The following is a 17,799-nucleotide window of genomic DNA, read 5'->3' on the forward strand; positions in this document are numbered from 1 at the left end:
TTAAAGCAAGCCAATGCTAAATAATGTTACAAATCATTTAAAAGATCTTACAAGCTGAACGTTTTCACATTCCCGACCCCTGCTAGTATTTTGCTCCCTGATAATTATTAACTAAAGCTCAATGAAGTGTTCCATTTCAGGTACGGCAGGTGACACGAAAGCAAAACAAGTGTCCTTCTGTCATTCAAGTGTCTACAAAAAGAGGCACCAGGGTATGGGGAAATCATGGGGCAGATCCTGGGGGGCCAGACGCCTCGAACACATCACAAATTATTCGTAACTCTTCGTTAATGTTGGAGAGTCGTCAGAAAGTCTCCGATAACTTTCAGAAGTCGTCGGATATTTCAATCAGAAATCCGGGTCATTAGGGTATGATAATCACCAAGATATTATAATTTATAATCTCTTGTAATCACACATTTGAGCAAGGAAAAATTAGTTCGTATACCCCTTATAAAAAGTTCTCGTTTGTTTTTGACCAAACATTTTGATGCTTTTGTGCATATGATTGACGGGTTTAAATAAAAAAGGCCGATAACTCGGCGAGAAACGAAATGATGAGGGTACATTTTGGAAAGAAAGCTAAGAAATCTCGACATAGCTCAAGACATAGACACGCAAGATTTAACATATTTCATGATGTTATGCACATTTTAACAAAAATAATTATTAATTACTGTAGTACATCGATAGAATAACTATTGAAACAGTCTTGCCAGCTAAAATATAAATGACCGACATTCTGTGTTAAATAAAGAGTAATAAAATAATAAGGGCTTTACTATTTAAAAATTATATATAAAATATTTAATAAATAAAATAACAAAAAATTGAAACACAGTAAACCCTTCAATACCACCTTGAAAATGTTTATATATATATATATATATATATATATATATATACATATTATAGATATAGGCACGATTTCGAGTGCAATTTGGTGTTAATAAGCAAGAGTACATTTTTAATTCGTGGTCTTTGTAAAATTTACAAGTGCTTATTACACCAAATTGCAAGAGAAATAATGTTATTGCGTATACTTGTAAGTAATGTACATGAAAAAACATCTCAGAAAGTCAAGACAGACGAAATTTTGAAAGCGTGCGCGTAATTTCTAATTTGCACTCGTGCTTCAACTTTGCTTTCGTATTACATGAGAATGCACTCGTTTTCAGCCAATCAGAGGTACGTAATTTTTTCATGTTCATTATCAAAATCGTAAAACCACCTTCAGGCCTTAGCCAGACAAGCCTCCCTTCTTCCAATTAAGGAAGACCTTTCCTAAATTCTACGAGGTTTAAAAATATTTGTAAGAACTTATTCAGAACATATTCGTGAATCTTCGTTAATATTCCAGAGTCGTCAGATTCGCTCTGAGGAAAGGCTAACGCTCGAAACGTCAGCTTTGAAACACTTTACGGTGACCAATTTCCGTTATCAGCTCAGTTGATAATACTGAAATACCTTGTTATACTCTACCACCGACTCAGCACCACACTTTGTTTAGAAACTTACCTCCTTTATTAGCTAAAGTTAGAGGTTCTATAAGTTAGGATAATCTACATGTGAATTTATTTGGTTCTTTTACTGGGAGAAAACTCATACTCTATTTACAATCCTATCTTATTCATGTTTTTAGTCTCCCTTCGCTAATTGAAATCCTCTGCCCCCTGGCAGCGTCCAGACACCCTTGCTTTACCACAGAAAAATAAGTAACTGAGCCTCTAAATAGAGTTCCTTTATAAACGCTGGATAAATCAGCTTTTCAAAGGTATCTTAAAATTCTAGATTCGAAAACTGATAAAGTTAGAACCCCATTGACCCTTGAAGCCCAAAGAAAAACTGGTTTATAATTTCTCCTTACAGTATCAACCTTGAATCAAATGTAAAGGTCATGATAACAAAGGAAATGATCACCAATTTAGGAAGCTCCTAATTGTGAAACAAATTCTCCTTATCGGTACCAGAGGAAATGTAAGGAGGACAGTGTGTAAAAGGTGGAAAAAATCTCGTCTAATTCTACTTTTCTTTCTCCTTTTTAAACCAGTTTACTTCTTCCTGAAAAAAGTTGTTTTGCACAAAACTACTACAACTGAGACCAAGAAGTGTCGATCAAAAAGACTGATAATGTGGCCAAACACCAAAAAAAATGTGGCACACAAAGAGGCATGTACTCCCAACTATAACGGTTTTTAAAAATCGACTCTTACTGATACCACAGAGACCTACTACTCAAACGTTATTGACCAGTAAGCGTCTAAAACACCAAAGCACCATCAAACAGCTAATGATGATTGCCGAAATCTTTGCTTGTACGTCAAGAAGCTTTACACGGCAAGCCACCGATTTTCTGTAAAAGTAAAGAAAAATAAAATGAAATAAATCAGCTGTATAGTGAGGCTGTTGAAGTGGCTTCAAATCAACGAAAGAACGTCAAAATTTACAGCTCTAGTCAGATTTAGACATACTAAAGATAAAAAAGAGGAATTCATATCACGGATCACTGGAAGAAGACGTTTATTTTAGTTTTATTTAGCGTTTAACATCGGCCTACCTTTCGAGGTTTCCCAATTGGATCAAAGCTAACATTTCCGTATATAAGCAAAGCCAAGTCTTTGAAGTTCCTTTGCATGGCAATAGACAAAGCAGTGCTTCCTTCCTAAAAGAGCAAAAAAATTAAATCACATTTTTACCCGAGTGAACTTTCATCAATTTATATACCTTTTCAGAATATACAACTATCTCACTTTACTTTTTCAAGCTGTAATGGGCAAGACACTTAATTCTTTCGGTACTTCTGTTTAACCAGGAATGCAAATGACAACCGGCGCACTAACATGAGTACTTGACGAAAAGTTGAAGGAGGGGGAAGGGGTGGTATACCTGATCGATGGACTGGCATCTTCTTTATGTTTAAGAAACAGGAATAATAACTTTCCGCTAGACAAGTTGAAGATGACATTCAAAGGCGGAGAGCCCTTGCAAGAAAGGGAACACAGAGGGGAAAAAAATGAACGAAAATTAATAGACACCCTTGTTGTAAAAATCAGCTATAACTGTCATACTTTAAACAAAGTCCACTCACATGGTCTTCTAGTGATGCATCACAATGAGGCTCCAAGAGCAGTCGCTTGGCGATATTGAGATGACCGTGTTCACACGCACACATAAGAGCTGTAGAGCCATCCTAGTAATATGAAAGGACGACAGAAATGTTGTTCATGAAAAGACGAAATGGTCAACCAAAACCTTGTTCGCTATCCTGTAAAACAGCACATATTGACTGAAATCATGACTTAAAATTGAAGCCTGAGATATCTGTACTAATCTCTCTAAAATGAAAATAAAGTTTTTAACCTCATCTGTTGCGTTGATATCGGCTCCAGCTTCTAGAGTGAGCTCGACCATTTCCATTCTCCCTCGACTGACAGCCAACATAAGTGGACTTTGTCCTGTCTGATTATTCCAAAGAAAAATTATGAGTAACATTCAGGAAAACTGTAAAAATAGGCGTGTATCTTCGCATACATGAAGCTTACGAATTTTAGTTAAAGATTGAACCCTGGGACAAGTTCTTGTAGTAGTAGCATTCATTTAGGGTTGAAAAAATAATAATAACAATGGTCAAGAGGTGACTTTCGAGTATATGCGAGTTAAATGCGAGTTCCTCCTAGAATTTGAGTTCGCCCCTACAAACGTAAAAACGGGAACGATTCGTGCTTGTGCAAGTTCACACGGGTTGCTTGATATATCAGAAAGAGGATGTCACCCTGGAGGGAAATCTCGCAATGGTGTCACATAAAAAGAGAACCACCCACGTCGATATAAAATGTGCTCTCCGATGGAACTTGTACTGAATGCGTTATTTTCACCAAACCAAGACATGGCGCTATCACTGCGGACGTGGAACGGAGAGAAAACAGACGTATAAGTGAACTTACTTCCTCGACTTGCTTGTTGACGTCTCCTGTTTGAAACAATTTCCTGGCGATGTCTTTGTCGTCTTCTTTCACGACTCCTGCCAAAGCAGCCATCATAATCGGAGTGTACCCAGCCTGGTAATCATTCAGTAAATTAATTATGCTGCCTTTCATACAATTTCTACACTTTCGCCAGACAACAGAATAACAGAAGCTTATTCAGTGTAAGGGAAAACTTCTTCCTGCTTGGCACTTAGTACCTAACGCTCTATAACGAAATGGTTGACTCAATTGTCTAAGACAGCACAATTTCACACTCACCCCCTCCCTCCTCTCTCCCCGTCCCCTCCCTCTTAGGAATTGTAGACATAACCAGCCTTCGTTCCTTATATACTCATTATCATTTCAGTAATAACTTGAAACCAAGCCAAGTTCACTGATAATTTTTTGGTTTTCCCCGACACAGTTTACTGAGCGCAAAATCGGGAGCGTTATATCGAGAGAGAACTGCTTTAACTACACACCAAACTTTTGGGAAGATGAGAAATTCTGGAGAATAACAATACCTTATTTGGTAAGTTCAGGTTCATGAGTCCCGTGTCCAGTAACACGTCCACTAATTTCCAGTTTCTAAATGACACAGCATAATGCAATGCATTATTTCCCTGTGGGCGAAGTAGATGACATTTTTTAACCACAATATTAAATTATCAATGGGTCAGTTACTCAGTCAATCAACTTAGAGTTGTTTAATCAATCAATGAGTCGACCAATACATTCACTCACTCAATTACCCATTCCACTCATTCCCTTCCTTCCTCCTTCTCTTGTAGAGCTCAATTTATGTGAGGCAAAAACTTTAATTCCTCGAAATCTTAGAACCTTCATCACTCTAAAAGAGTCAATTCCACTCATCGAGCCGAGTTCATGCTTATGATAGACCTGGTATATCCTACACCAGTTGTTGTTTTTCATTACATCAGACTTCGTGACAGATATGACACACAACACTTCCTCTACTCAGAGGCCATGGGCTCTGCAGCGCACGACTCGACACTTACATTGCCGTCCACGAGGTTGAGAATAGTTTCCAGCAACATGTGTATTTGATTCTTGAATATCCTCAAGAGCCCTTTGATCACCTCTGGGTCACTGTCTCTAGAGCTGACACAACGAAACCAGTTGTTTTCCACTGTACTCATGCACGAGATCTGAGGAGAAGAAATGCAAATGTAAGTTCCTCCCAAGGTTTTTGGATAGTTACACTGTGCTTGTGCTTTGCGTTTTTAAGTGATAAGAACTCATAAATCACGATACCAAAGCCAATCAAAATTTTAACCCTCTACACCAAAAAAAAAAGTATGCATATTCTATTCTCCATTCTGTTCTCTATACATTTCTTAAGGTGCTGGCGAGGAGAATTTGTTTAACAATCGGGTTTCTGTGACTGCTGATCATTTCCTTTTTTCTCTTGACATTGATCTTTGATTCAGGGAAGATGGTCTAAGGATAAATAAGATGCTAAAAGAAAAGTAAAAGTATAAATTCACTTCGAACTAGAAAAAACATTTGATTGAGAGTATCAACGTTTATCGAATTCCATTACTTTTCCTTGGGAAGATATGCTCAGAACAAGTTTAGAATGAGCTCTGAAGATGAAAGATTTTCTTGAAAGAGTCCATGTGGTTTTCCCGAGATTCTACACAACGTAATTGGAGAACATTTCCGGGAATCGTTTCAATTTCAATCGCAAACCAGAATAGGTCACATGTGACGGCAGAATGAGGTAAAAACCAAAGCTGGATCACACGCCAATACTTCCTTCTCAACAAATTCTGACGTCACGTGTGACCTAGGATTGAAGGGAAGCACACCAGAACGGTAACGTTAGGAAAAACATATGTAAGAACTTTCCCCACAGCAATCACCCTAATTCGAACATACATGTGCCATGGAAGTTTTTTCGAGTCTGAATACACAGTTTTCTCCCTCAAACTTCCTTAGCCTTCGTGTTTTTAGTGCAGTTCTTGCATCACTGTCAATCGAACCCTTAACTTAGTCGAGGTGGACCATAAATTTTTAAAACAAAGCGCCATACTGAACATAAATTTCTAATCGTAAGCCGTGCATGCGCACTCTTACAGACAGTTGGCAGTAACTAATCACGTAGAATGCATGGCATTTGATTCGATAACAATATCTGAGCTTAGTTGAAGCCAAATTTAAAATAAAGATTCCCAGTAACCGTAACACATAAAATTCAGACCAAGAGCCCCTGCTCTTTCAACCTGATCAATTCAATGTTTGCTTTGAATTCTTAGCTCAACAGAACATGTTGATGCTAACCTGACTAATTTGCATCAAATAGAAAAATGATCCTTTACCAGGATTAAGACAATTACATGATAATCAAAGGAGTTATTGTAATCTCAGAATGCTTAACATACTTGACAAGTTATGGTGCATAGTTTTACCGTCAGCGAAGAACATTTAAGCAACAATAGACATTCAAAAAAATTAAAAACTCTAGAGCCTCTCCATATCGAAAAAACTAAGCAATTCTTTTTTGCTCAGTTATTAGAGGAACCTTCTTACATTTACCTAAAATTAAACGAAGCGCAAAGCAGAAAACAAAAGGAACACAAAAGCTAAAAAAAAAGACAATGAGATGTTACAAAAAAAAATCTGCAAAAAGAATAACTAATAAAAACACAATTTAACAACATGATCACCATTTGCTCTCTGCCAATCTCTTTTCCTTTATAAAGATGCCCATTCAATAGTTTGCACGCCACCACAACTTCATCTGTTATTCTGAAATAAAAACAATAAAAAAATCCTCAAAATAATTGTAAACAAGTTGGATGTTGTAAGTTTTCAAAAGCTTTGTAACAGGGGAGGAGTGGGATAGTATACTTGAGAGAAAAGAGCGGGAAGGACACACTTAAAAAGCATTATCTGGGTATTAAGTTTCGTTATTGAAGTGATCAACGGATGGGAATGAGATAAGTCATCATTTGAAGAAAAGACTCCTTTTCATTTCTAGCAGCATTAAGTATGTTCAGAAATTCCATCACATCTTTCAAAAGATTCTCTTCAAATACCATTATAAAGCCTTTGAACTTTTCTTTGAATAAACACAAAAAAACTAAAAACAGTATTGTATTATCTTTGAAAACAAGATAGCAATCTCTTAGATCCATTTACTAATAAGTGGTCAAGTGGTTTCATCCTCTAAGTCAGGAAAAATGCACAACATACGACTTATTTAATCACTGATATTGCTTCTGAACAAGATTACAGTAATGAGCTTAAAGAGTTAAACTCATTGAAAATAGATACAAAACGGCAAGAGGTAGTTTTACTGAAAATTGGATTTAAGATCATACAGTCATTTCAAGTTCTCAGTAAGCAGTGAAAACAAGTTTTCAAAAGAAAAAGACTTTAGGTTTTTAAAGCCGACAACAATAGAAATTCAGACAGTATTAATTTGTCTGACTGTTAAGTTTATTTAGTCTCATGTTCAACTGCCTGAACTGCACTGAACACGCACACAAGACAGTCTTTCATGTAGGGTTTTAGTAAAAGCAGGTCTGAAGATATGCTACTCATCTCACAGTCAGTGCATTCAACTGAGGCTTGCTTACAGCAGTTGTTGTCACTTGATAGCATTGAATAGCCTTTAAACACAAACAAATTGAGGCCTGCTTCAAGTAAAAATCTACTTTTTCACCAGACTATAAAGAATCATTAACACTGTTACAAATATAAATACCCTGTAATCAAACTGCCAAATAAGTGGCTATGAAAATTGAAATTATATTCCACTAAGCTGATTTAAAAAAAAAAAAAATTAACAGAAAATGTCCCTGAATTTAAGAGATACTGTGCCACTGGCAAAAAGTTACCATATATGATAGGTGATGTACAGTGTAGATACATGCTTTGTTAATTTTCCCATAGCATTTCCCATTGATCACTACAATTGCTAAAATTAACACTTGCTAAAATTAACACTTCATTTAGCAAATGCTTCTCTACAACCAGTGACAAAACTTCTGACACCTTCAACTTGATATTCTGGAATGGTAAACCAATTTTGTCACCAATATTCTTACTTTCACTTCCTCTCTCTGTGAACAATTTTGGGGTCCTTATTTCAGAAGAAAAAATTCAGCCCATGTCATAACCTAATACATCCTTACAAAAAGCCAGGTGAATTTTATGTGTCTACTAATTTTGTCACAGAGTGTACATGTAGCTTAGCTTTAGCTTATAGTACAGATAATTTGTGCATTTCTGTCGTTGCACATGTTTTTCCCTACTTTAATCTTCCCTTCTCGAGTCGATTCATTTATTTGTTGCTACTCCTATAGATATAGTGCTACAAGGAATGTCAAGACTTCTCTACCGGTTGATAATTTTTCATTAATGCTCATTACCAGACTACTTCACTATGTATCAAAATGATAAGGAGAATTGATGAGCAGATTACTCCTAAGAGTCAAAGGATTTAGAAGAACTAATTTTTCATAAGTTCTTATTACCAGACTACTTGAAAGTGTATCAAAATGATAGGGAGAATTGATGAGCTGATCACTCATAAGAGTCAAAGGATTGAGAAGACTAAACCTTGCACAGGGAAAGGTCAAGACTATACATGACTCTGGAGGTAAAAATAATATATGTAAATTCCTTTAACTATTATATTTACTTGGCCATTTGCAAAGTTTTCTCATTTTGGCTATACATGTGCAGATGTATGTCTTAAAAGCATTAACTACCAATATGGCTTTGATTTAACTTTCATTTGTTATCAGAAAAAAATCGCTGAATCTTTGTCAACTTCAATTATGACATATATTAACACCAAGTATTATTCACTTAGTGACAAAGTTGCAGATTGATTGCCTACAAAAATATATTGGTTCATTACATTACATGGCTGTAACATTACTTCACCTATGTAAATACTTTGAATAACTGCAAAACACCCACAACAAATTTGACACTCTTTGTAAAAATACATTGGAAATGTTTTGGAAAATTTCATGAGAATTAAGTGTATCCTGAATTTAATTGTTTCCTGAGCCAAATGGATGCTTTTGAAATGAAACATCTTAAGGATCTCTGAAAGAATTGCATTCCAATTTGTACTGAACGAAATTTTAGACAATTATATCTTACATGTGCTCAAAACATCAGTCACTGCTGTAAGTAATGCTCCTCCCCCAGACAACCACATGTCACAGTCAACTGTCTATTTTCTGACTCAAAAACTTACCATTTTTTTTGGAACAAATAATGCCTTCAAACTTCAAAAAATTGTCTTAATTATTCTGTGGTAAATTAGTTATAGCTTTATGAAGGATCCATACCTAATCCGCTCTGGAGATGGTGTTGTTACCAAAACTTCACTGGTTTGGCTTGCTGTGTCACTGCTGGGGTTATCATTGTCAATGCTCTCATCAGACTCATGAAGGTCACTCTCCTTGCTGTTCATAAACACCTTCTTAATGCCATCATTTGAGTACATAAGAGGACTGCCTTGTGTTGACTGTATGTGTCTGACTACATTTTTAGTTGTAATAGAGCTGTTTTTAGTTTTCATGTTCATGTTGATGTCCACCTTGTTGTTATTGTCGACAGAAATTAGATTAGCTTGTATAACTACAGGTGTGTCATCCTCTGCATTAATATCAAAGTCTCCAACACCAATAGAATGCATTTGGACATTAAAGCAGCGCTCACAGAAGCTGTCAGTTACACAACAGTCTCCAATGGCCACACTTTGAGTCCTGATGTTCATGCATCTGTCACAGTAGTTATCTGTAATGCAACACTCACTGACACCAAGCGTTCTTGTTTCTATGATGTCACAGCTTGTTCCAACTGACTTTGTTTTCTTATTGGAACATCTGTCACAAATTACATCGACTGAAATGTTACCACTGCCGACTCCAATAGACCTGGTGTGGAGATTGTCACACCTGTTGCAGAAAGAGTCCATGATGCCACAACTGCCAACACCGATTGTACGTGTACATGAACTTTCCTTAGCAGAGCTGATATTTTTCAGTGATACACATGTTTCTTCTTTGTTTTTCTCAGCACCTGGATGACTACTCTCAACTGATTCTGTTGTAACAGCAATATCTGAAGTCACCACACTCTCCATGATGTTTTCAGCCTTTGATTGAATTTTGGAATTGCAAAGTTCACAAACAGAGCTTTCCTCCAGTGTATAATCACCTGTTCCAATGGATGCTGTTTGTAAATTTGAACAGTGATCACAAAACAGAAAGTCATTGATCCTCTCTTCTCCAGAACCAGTGTCCACAGTAACAACACAATCAGTGCCACAGCCTATAGTTCTTTGCTTCAGGTTACTACAACGGTCACAACAAGAGTCCTCAGATACACTGAAGTCGCCAATAGCAATGTTTCTATATTCAATCTTTTCTCCAACTGCAATTGTTCTTGTCTCAATGTTGCTGCAGTGATTGCAAAGATAGTTGTCATCGAGACTAGAATCACCAACCCCAACAGATCTGTAAAATGGGATGTCAATACGATTGGCCATGATCTCGTCAACAGTTTTCACCACTGCTCGGGACTTTCTGTTGGAACACTTTCGGCAGGATGGTTCATCATCAATGGTGCATATTCCCACACCAATTGATACTAATGACACCTCTGGACTTCTGCCTGTCTGAACACCAGTGTGAACCAACAGTTTTGAAGAACAAATTTCAGTTCCCCTGTAAAAAGAACTGTCAGTTGAGTTTTCTTCCATTGTGCCAATTCCTTTTGAGCATACATCAGGTTTCACTAACACTGCCATATCACTTGTAGGTGTGGCAGACAGAGCATCACAGGCAGAATCCACCATTCCTACTGAAGCCTGAGAACCTTTGCTTTCAGTGTTAATGATTGGTTTATCTTCACCCACACCAACATCTCTTGTGAAAGACCTCATCATTCCAACTCCAATTGATCTTGTTTGTACAACTGGTTTAACTGGTTCCTCAACCTCTTTTACTGGTAGTGGACTGTTTTGATCTAAATCCATATCCGTACCAACACACACAGACTTCACAGGAGCCTTCACTACTGCTGGTATTACTGTGGGACAACAAGAACAAGGTCCATCTACTGAGTAATCTCCAACACCAACAGAGTTCAACTTGACTCTAAGTTTCTTCCTGATCAGAGCATAGTCATCATCACCATCATTTTCTGTGTCGCTCTTTGAACCTTTGGGGTGTGCATTGTACACGGAGTAATCAGTACCTAATGAAGGGCCTACTGATAGGCTCCTTTTTCTAGTAGCTTTGGATTGCAACTGCTTGATAAGTTGGCGTTTCTCCTCTTGTAACACAGAAATGCGAACTTGCAAGGTTGGTACATTCCTAACTTGTTCCTCTAGCTCCTTTAATCGCACAAGACTCAAAGCCATCTGTTCACGGATTTTCAACAGAGACTGCTTCAACTCAGACTCTGGTGGCAAGTTAGCAATTGACACTTCTAAAAGAGATGTACTTGGTCGCATGACAGGGGAGCGCAAATTGTCATACTGTGGAACATTAAATGGTTCTCGAGGAAACTCAAATGTTCTGTTGGTGAACTGGCTTTCTCCACTACTAAGTGAGCTAAGGGGGGAGAGACTTCTAGGAGTTGATGAATTTGGACTGCAAGGATCAAGTTCTTCCATGTTCTTGACACTGCTCCCATCACTGTCAGAAATATTTTCTAACTCCAGTTCATAAGCTTGGGTGCCTTGATGTACCAAAGCATTCTCATCTGAATCAGAACCAAGTGACGAGGGCCTTATTCTTCTAACTCCACCCTTGAGAAAGAATGGTTTTGACATTGCCAGACAAATAAATGACAGAAGAAGGGTTTAAATTCACATCACCCTGTCAGTACTATCCAGGTCCTGCAATTAACAAAGAAAAAACAGATTAGATGTAGAGTACTGCTCAAATGTTAATTGACAGTCTTGACTTGAAACTCCATCCCTAAATCTCCAAAGTTTCAAGAATTGAGGATCAAGGTTCAAGGATTGAGTTTCAGGTTTGGGGAATAGCCATTGAAGTTTCAAATTTTTAAGTGCACAGAAGAAAAAGGACTTTGAACAACTTTTGACCAAGAAGTAACTAAATACATGTTTATATGTGTTACGGACCAAACATGAGGTCAAGATGGCTACATTTTGGCCAATTTTTTTTTAACATTTTTATGGACCAAGACAAAGTTCAGGTCTGTAACTCGCAAATATATATATATATTTACAGGTGTTACTTAACCCTTTAACTCCCATGAGTGACCAAGACAGAATTTCTCCTTACAATATCAATACAATATCTACCAGATAGGTGATTAGAATAAAGAAAATATCAATTTGGGGATAATTAGTTGATCCAACACTAAATTCTCTGAACTGACATTATAAAAATTGTATGGTTGACAGTAAGGAGAATAACAAATTTGTTCTGGGAGTTCAAGGGTTAACCCTTTAACTCACAAGAGTGACCAAGCCAGAATTTCTCCTTACAATATCATTACAGTATCAACCAGACAAGTGATAAGTATGAAGTAAAATATCAATTTGAAGATAATTAGTTGATCCAATATTAAATTCTCTGACTTAACATTATAAGAATTGTATGGTTGACAATGAGAATAATGACAAATTTGATCTGGGAGTTAAAAGGTTTATCACAGGTTATAGAAAAGGAAGATTTTCATCCCAATAGTTTTTAGAACATCAATTCTATGATCACATTATTAGTGCAGATTTGTCAGAGTTAAAGAAAGTGTCTCATTTAATAAAGAGAACAAGAAACAATTGTCTCTCAGGTTTATGTTTTCATTTCTTAACCTTTATACCCCCAAAATCTCATGAGTTATTTTCATTTTTATCCGTCATACAATTCTTGTGATGTTAATTCTAAGAATTTGCCATTAGATCAATTAATAATCCCCTAATTTATACTTTTCCTTATTCTCACCACTTGTCTGCTTGATATTGTACTGACATTACAAGGAGAAATTCTGTCTTGGTCATTCATGGGAGTTGAAGGGTTAACTCAATGACTTTCATCTACAGACTTGATTGTGCAATAATCATTTATGGTTCACAATTAATTGCAATTAAATAGAAAATATCATTAAAATTTAACTGGGACATTATTCTGAGATAAAATTTCATGTGATATTATAACAAAATTTCAAATCCAAACTATAATGAGACTCTTAGATAGGGAAAATCTCCATTTTCAATTCCCTACAGTTTAGTTTTGAACAGCAGATCCAACAAACTTGACAGGAAGAGAGAGTTTGTCTAGACATCTAACAATGACCCTTGTTGAACACATTAGGGGACAGACAGAGGAATGTCCATCATTTCTTGAAGAAGCAAACTATAATTTCCACTCCTTGCAAAAATAAAAAAATGCTTTCTAATGAAATTCCATAGCCAAATCAAGAAGAGAAGAGAGTTATCATAGTCAAAAATTCAAAATCTGTGATTTTTGACAGAATATGGCAGTTCGCACAACAGCTGTGCATCAAAATCTCAAAATGGCGTATCGCTTTTGGATATTTATCACCTCTCACAAGATAAAAGTTCTATATAAGTTACTTTGAAGGATATTGTCCAATTGTGCTTCTGTACTTACTACTGGGAAAAATTTCTGTAAATTATGCTATCATCTGAGTTTCAAATATGCTGAAACTGTTTCCAAAATGGTTCCAGATAGTCCTTACCGTATTTGACCGCCATTTGTAAGGAAATTCGAGCACGTTAATTTGTTTGCTGAGAGCAGATACGTACAGGAAGAAGTTCCCAAAAGATATAGTTACAAAGTCATTAAATGAAGATGTTTGCCTTGCTATGGAGTATAATGAAGGCACAATATCAGTAACCAATGAAATGACAACTTAACCTTCTGTTCTTATCTATCTTATTGGTAGATTGCGCTGAGCGATTGTGAAAACATCCGCACTATATACACGTGCACTTATTAAAACAACGCGTAACTCACAAATCTATGCCGTTTTACATCGCTACTTTTCCTGCAATACGTTTAAAAACGCTAAAATTCTACTACTGGCGGGGATTCATCAATTATATATAATCTGAGAGCAATTTTAGAGAGCTCCGTTGATATGTCGTGACGAATTTTAGTGGCATGAGAAACCGTTTAATGACTTGATTAAAAATATAAACAGACATGGAATATCTCTGACAGATGCAGGCTCATACGTACATTCAACTTACTATTTTTTTCACGCGAGTTGATCCCGATTCCGCTGGGGTGATCGACTGATCTCATGAACTCCATTTAGGAAATCTATTTGATTTGAAAGTCTCTGAAACTATAGAAACCCTTGGCTCCGTTTACACAACAGCGAAGAAACCAATGCTCCGGAATTTCGAAGGACAATTAGGCAACTATAAAGGAATGTTGTTCTAATCCTGCGATGCGTATATGATACCGTGTTTATTGAGCTACGCTAAATTCCATTACGGCAGATGAAAGAAACCAAAATTTACGAGAAGCACATGTCCAGTATCGAAACTTGGAGAAAAAATTGAAGCTCCTCATAAACAGAACGATCGCGTGGGTCAATCGAGGACCTAAATTTCTTCTGCTTACATAACTTTTTGGATGTATGTTTGAGTGAAATTTCCTTCATTTTCGTTGGAAATGTTGCTCATTAAAATGACAAGCTTACGTTTAATTATTTTCTCTTGTATAATTCTTTCTAATAATGGTTCTAATAAGTTTCAAATGAGGAGACGGTAAGAACTTGTGTAAAAGTAAAAGATTGACGCTTACTTCTCTATGGCCAGATTAAGGGTTGCATCCACGACAGACCACTTGAACATAGAATAATACTATAAGGCAGCCAAGTTTCGCCTAAGGCTCACGACGAGAAACACAATTCGTTTAAGTATGCACTGTGAACAGCATAAACAATTATATATGTTCTTTATCAATGGACAATAGTAAGAATAAAGACAAAAGAGCAAACAACATTGTCCTTGATACCTCTTCGAAGATTCTCCTGAGATACTGCAGAATTGTTGTCCACTGAAATCGCGTTCGGAAATCGTAAATTGTTGGTCGTCGTTCCTTGCCAGACTCAAAAGGAACTATATTGCAAAACTCGACTGATAACCAAGGACGTACGTCAAATAGGTCAAATCAAAGGTGACTTCGGATTGCTGCAGCTTTCAAAGCACGAGATCGGAAGGTAACGACTGGCAGGAAACTTCTGGAAAGGAAAGTAAAGATCGACAACAAAAAAAAAAAACAGCCGCCGCATAGATCTCAAGCCTCCATTTCCTCCGTTTACCACAAATATCCAGCTATGCGACCCGTCATGTTATTGCGCTACGACAGCTAATACTGGCTCTGCGTGATACTGTAAGCCACACACACTCAATGTATACGAATCTGTTCGCATTCAATTCAAATCTGCCTTGGCCTTATAAACATCATTTACTCGCGTTTCGCATCAGCGCACAGATCTGGTCTTTGGTTTTGCATAAAAGAACATCCACGAGAATTTTTTTCTTAATCAAGCGAGTAAAGTGTTGCTTAAAAGGAAATCATTAACACTCCTTCGCTACAAATCATTAACTCAAATGAATGCCATGGTGTGCTTCTAATTGACTGGGCACGTTTATTGCCAAAGGCAAAACAAAGCTTACTGTCAGAATAATTTAATGTTATTGATCCCTTCTGGTTTGGAAGCTTGAGAACGATTTATATACATTGTCCTTGGCAATTCTTAAAAGCCAGATGCATGGGAAATTCGCCCATGCCAAAAAACATAGAAATAATTCGAGAGTTACGTATGAGAGGTTAAACTTGACTGCGTAGCAACGGCATGCTCTTCTTTTCATAAGCTCGTGTAGAAGAGCAAAGTACACAAAGAGAGCTAATGGAACAAGTAAAATATCAATAAACATTTAAACCTACCTGTACTGGATTCCTCGGTGACTACGTGGATTAGATCTCTTCGTAATTTGTTTAAGCCCGAGCTGTTTACAGGTCCTTAGGAAAGGAATTTTTTCGTGCTAACAGCGGCTTTTCAAATTCATGATGGATGACCCAGATCATAATACAGTGTGGTGTGCGGAATGGCTTGGACTTGGACCGTGGTATGGCAAATTAACGCGCGGAGGCGTGGGGCGGGTGCGATTCGTAGGCCTTGCGGTGCAATATTCCATGTTCTGAAGTTGTTTGTTTCAATACTGTTTTGTTTTGTTCTGTTTTGCCAAAGATTTATATCTCTAATACTTCTCTTCAAGAAAGGGAGAGGAAAACCTTTTTGGGAAACACAATAATAGATGTTATTACAATTTATATTAGGAGAACGATGCCTCATTACCTACATAGCCCCGGGCGGGGTTTGCTATTTATACCGAAATGAGGGGGCTACTAAATGATCTATTTCAAGCAAACTGGTTCAGTTAATTACGTGCGCATGATATGGCGCGAGAGATAGGAAACGATTTGGGCCAATTTAGTGCTCTTTGCACGTGTTTGATGGCTTATTGGCTAAAAGCCTCGAGGCAATGGGCACGAACGAGCAAGCAATTGACTTTACGACTCTTCCGCTGGCATTATCGTGTAAAAGGTGGACTATGATATTATATGATTATCATACGGTGTTTATTCATTTTCACCGAAGGCTGCTAAAACAAAACTAAAATATATATAACCATAGTATTTCTCAGCGTCACACTTAACAGGGAGAGACCCTCGCAGAAACAGTCTCGCCCCTAGGCTTCAAACGTTAAAAAATTATGAGAAATCTACGTTTACATTTACATTTTGAAAGCAGCGCGGGTAACAGATGGGGCAAAAACTTCTTGAAAATGTTCAAATAAAACTGAAAAATCAGTAAGTCGCCCTTAATTCTCCCTTCTCTTTTGAAATCGATCGTAAAGGTACAAAATCGCCTTTCAAAACTTATAAACCTTCACAAACATTCAGCAGCATTTCCAGAGTCAATGTTAGTTTAAAGCCTGTGTGCGGAAAGTCTGCTGAAAAATGCGATATTTCATAATGAATTTTAGTTTTCCGATGGCACCCTGATGAACTATTTTAGGGAATTATAACAAAAAGTTCAATCACGCTTCCCTTTTATAAAAATTCTAAAATTCCATGGACGATTTTATACATTTGGGAATAAAATTGTCTTCCTTCATCTTTACTTTTCGTCACCTCCAATTATCTTTTCTGGTCCACCACAGGCAACGCACGCAGGTTAAAACGATACCGGGCGATATTTGGACAAAACACAAAATTTACTGTTTCCTTTATTTAATTAAAATTTTACGCTAAAAATGCCTTGAAGTACTTCACCGATCGACCATTAATTAAAATTTTAAGAAGACGCAGGCCTCATACATCATTTTAATTCAGTTACAAAGATTAGCGGAAACCTCAGAACAAGATTGACGGAACACAGCGAGCGACGAAGAAAGGAGATATCCACAATCGCATCGCTGAACATCATCGAGTGAGACTCAGCGCAATGCTGACCACAACCGACTAAATGACCTATCGGGACGACAGTCGTTTCGGTTGCTATGACAGCAAAATGACTGACACTAAATTTGATTCACATACGTATACATAACAAAACTCTATTTATATGATATGCACGTACAAGAAAATATTTTCTTAGGGCGTGCCATTCAGGTATGTCCAAGGGCAAGCTCGCTTTAAATGACCGAGCGGTTCCAAACATACGCCTTATCCACTTTGACTCGACTTTCCTGGTGATAGTTAAAAGGGTTAGATTTTTGGCAGAATAATATTTCTCCCCAGTTATCGTTTTATATTTCTTT

General features: G+C 37.0%; 1 protein-coding gene across 7 annotated transcripts; it reads right to left on the bottom strand.

Moving 5' to 3' along the window:
- Nucleotides 1–694: 694 nt before the first annotated feature.
- On the bottom strand, nucleotides 695–16,089 carry LOC131781312 (KN motif and ankyrin repeat domain-containing protein 1). 7 transcript variants are annotated; one of them, XM_066159113.1, is made up of 12 exons: nucleotides 15,920–16,089; nucleotides 14,984–15,209; nucleotides 14,771–14,857; nucleotides 9,302–11,862; nucleotides 6,656–6,737; nucleotides 4,985–5,134; nucleotides 4,490–4,588; nucleotides 3,945–4,058; nucleotides 3,361–3,459; nucleotides 3,089–3,190; nucleotides 2,558–2,662; nucleotides 695–2,353 (listed from the first exon to the last, which is right to left on the bottom strand). In XM_066159113.1, the coding sequence occupies exons 4-12, from the start codon at nucleotides 11,794–11,796 to the stop codon at nucleotides 2,321–2,323; spliced, it is 3,279 nt and encodes a 1,092-aa protein (XP_066015210.1). In that variant the 5' UTR covers nucleotides 11,797–11,862; nucleotides 14,771–14,857; nucleotides 14,984–15,209; nucleotides 15,920–16,089; the 3' UTR covers nucleotides 695–2,320. The 7 variants fall into 7 exon arrangements, with proteins under 7 accessions (XP_066015210.1, XP_058953936.2, XP_058953940.2 ...); XM_059097953.2 differs by lacking the exon at nucleotides 14,771–14,857; XM_059097957.2 differs by lacking the exons at nucleotides 14,771–14,857; nucleotides 14,984–15,209.
- Nucleotides 16,090–17,799: the final 1,710 nt, after the last annotated feature.

The sequence above is a fragment of the Pocillopora verrucosa genome, chromosome 12 (assembly GCF_036669915.1).
Source record: "Pocillopora verrucosa isolate sample1 chromosome 12, ASM3666991v2, whole genome shotgun sequence".
In the NCBI taxonomy this organism is placed as follows: domain Eukaryota; kingdom Metazoa; phylum Cnidaria; class Anthozoa; order Scleractinia; family Pocilloporidae; genus Pocillopora; species Pocillopora verrucosa.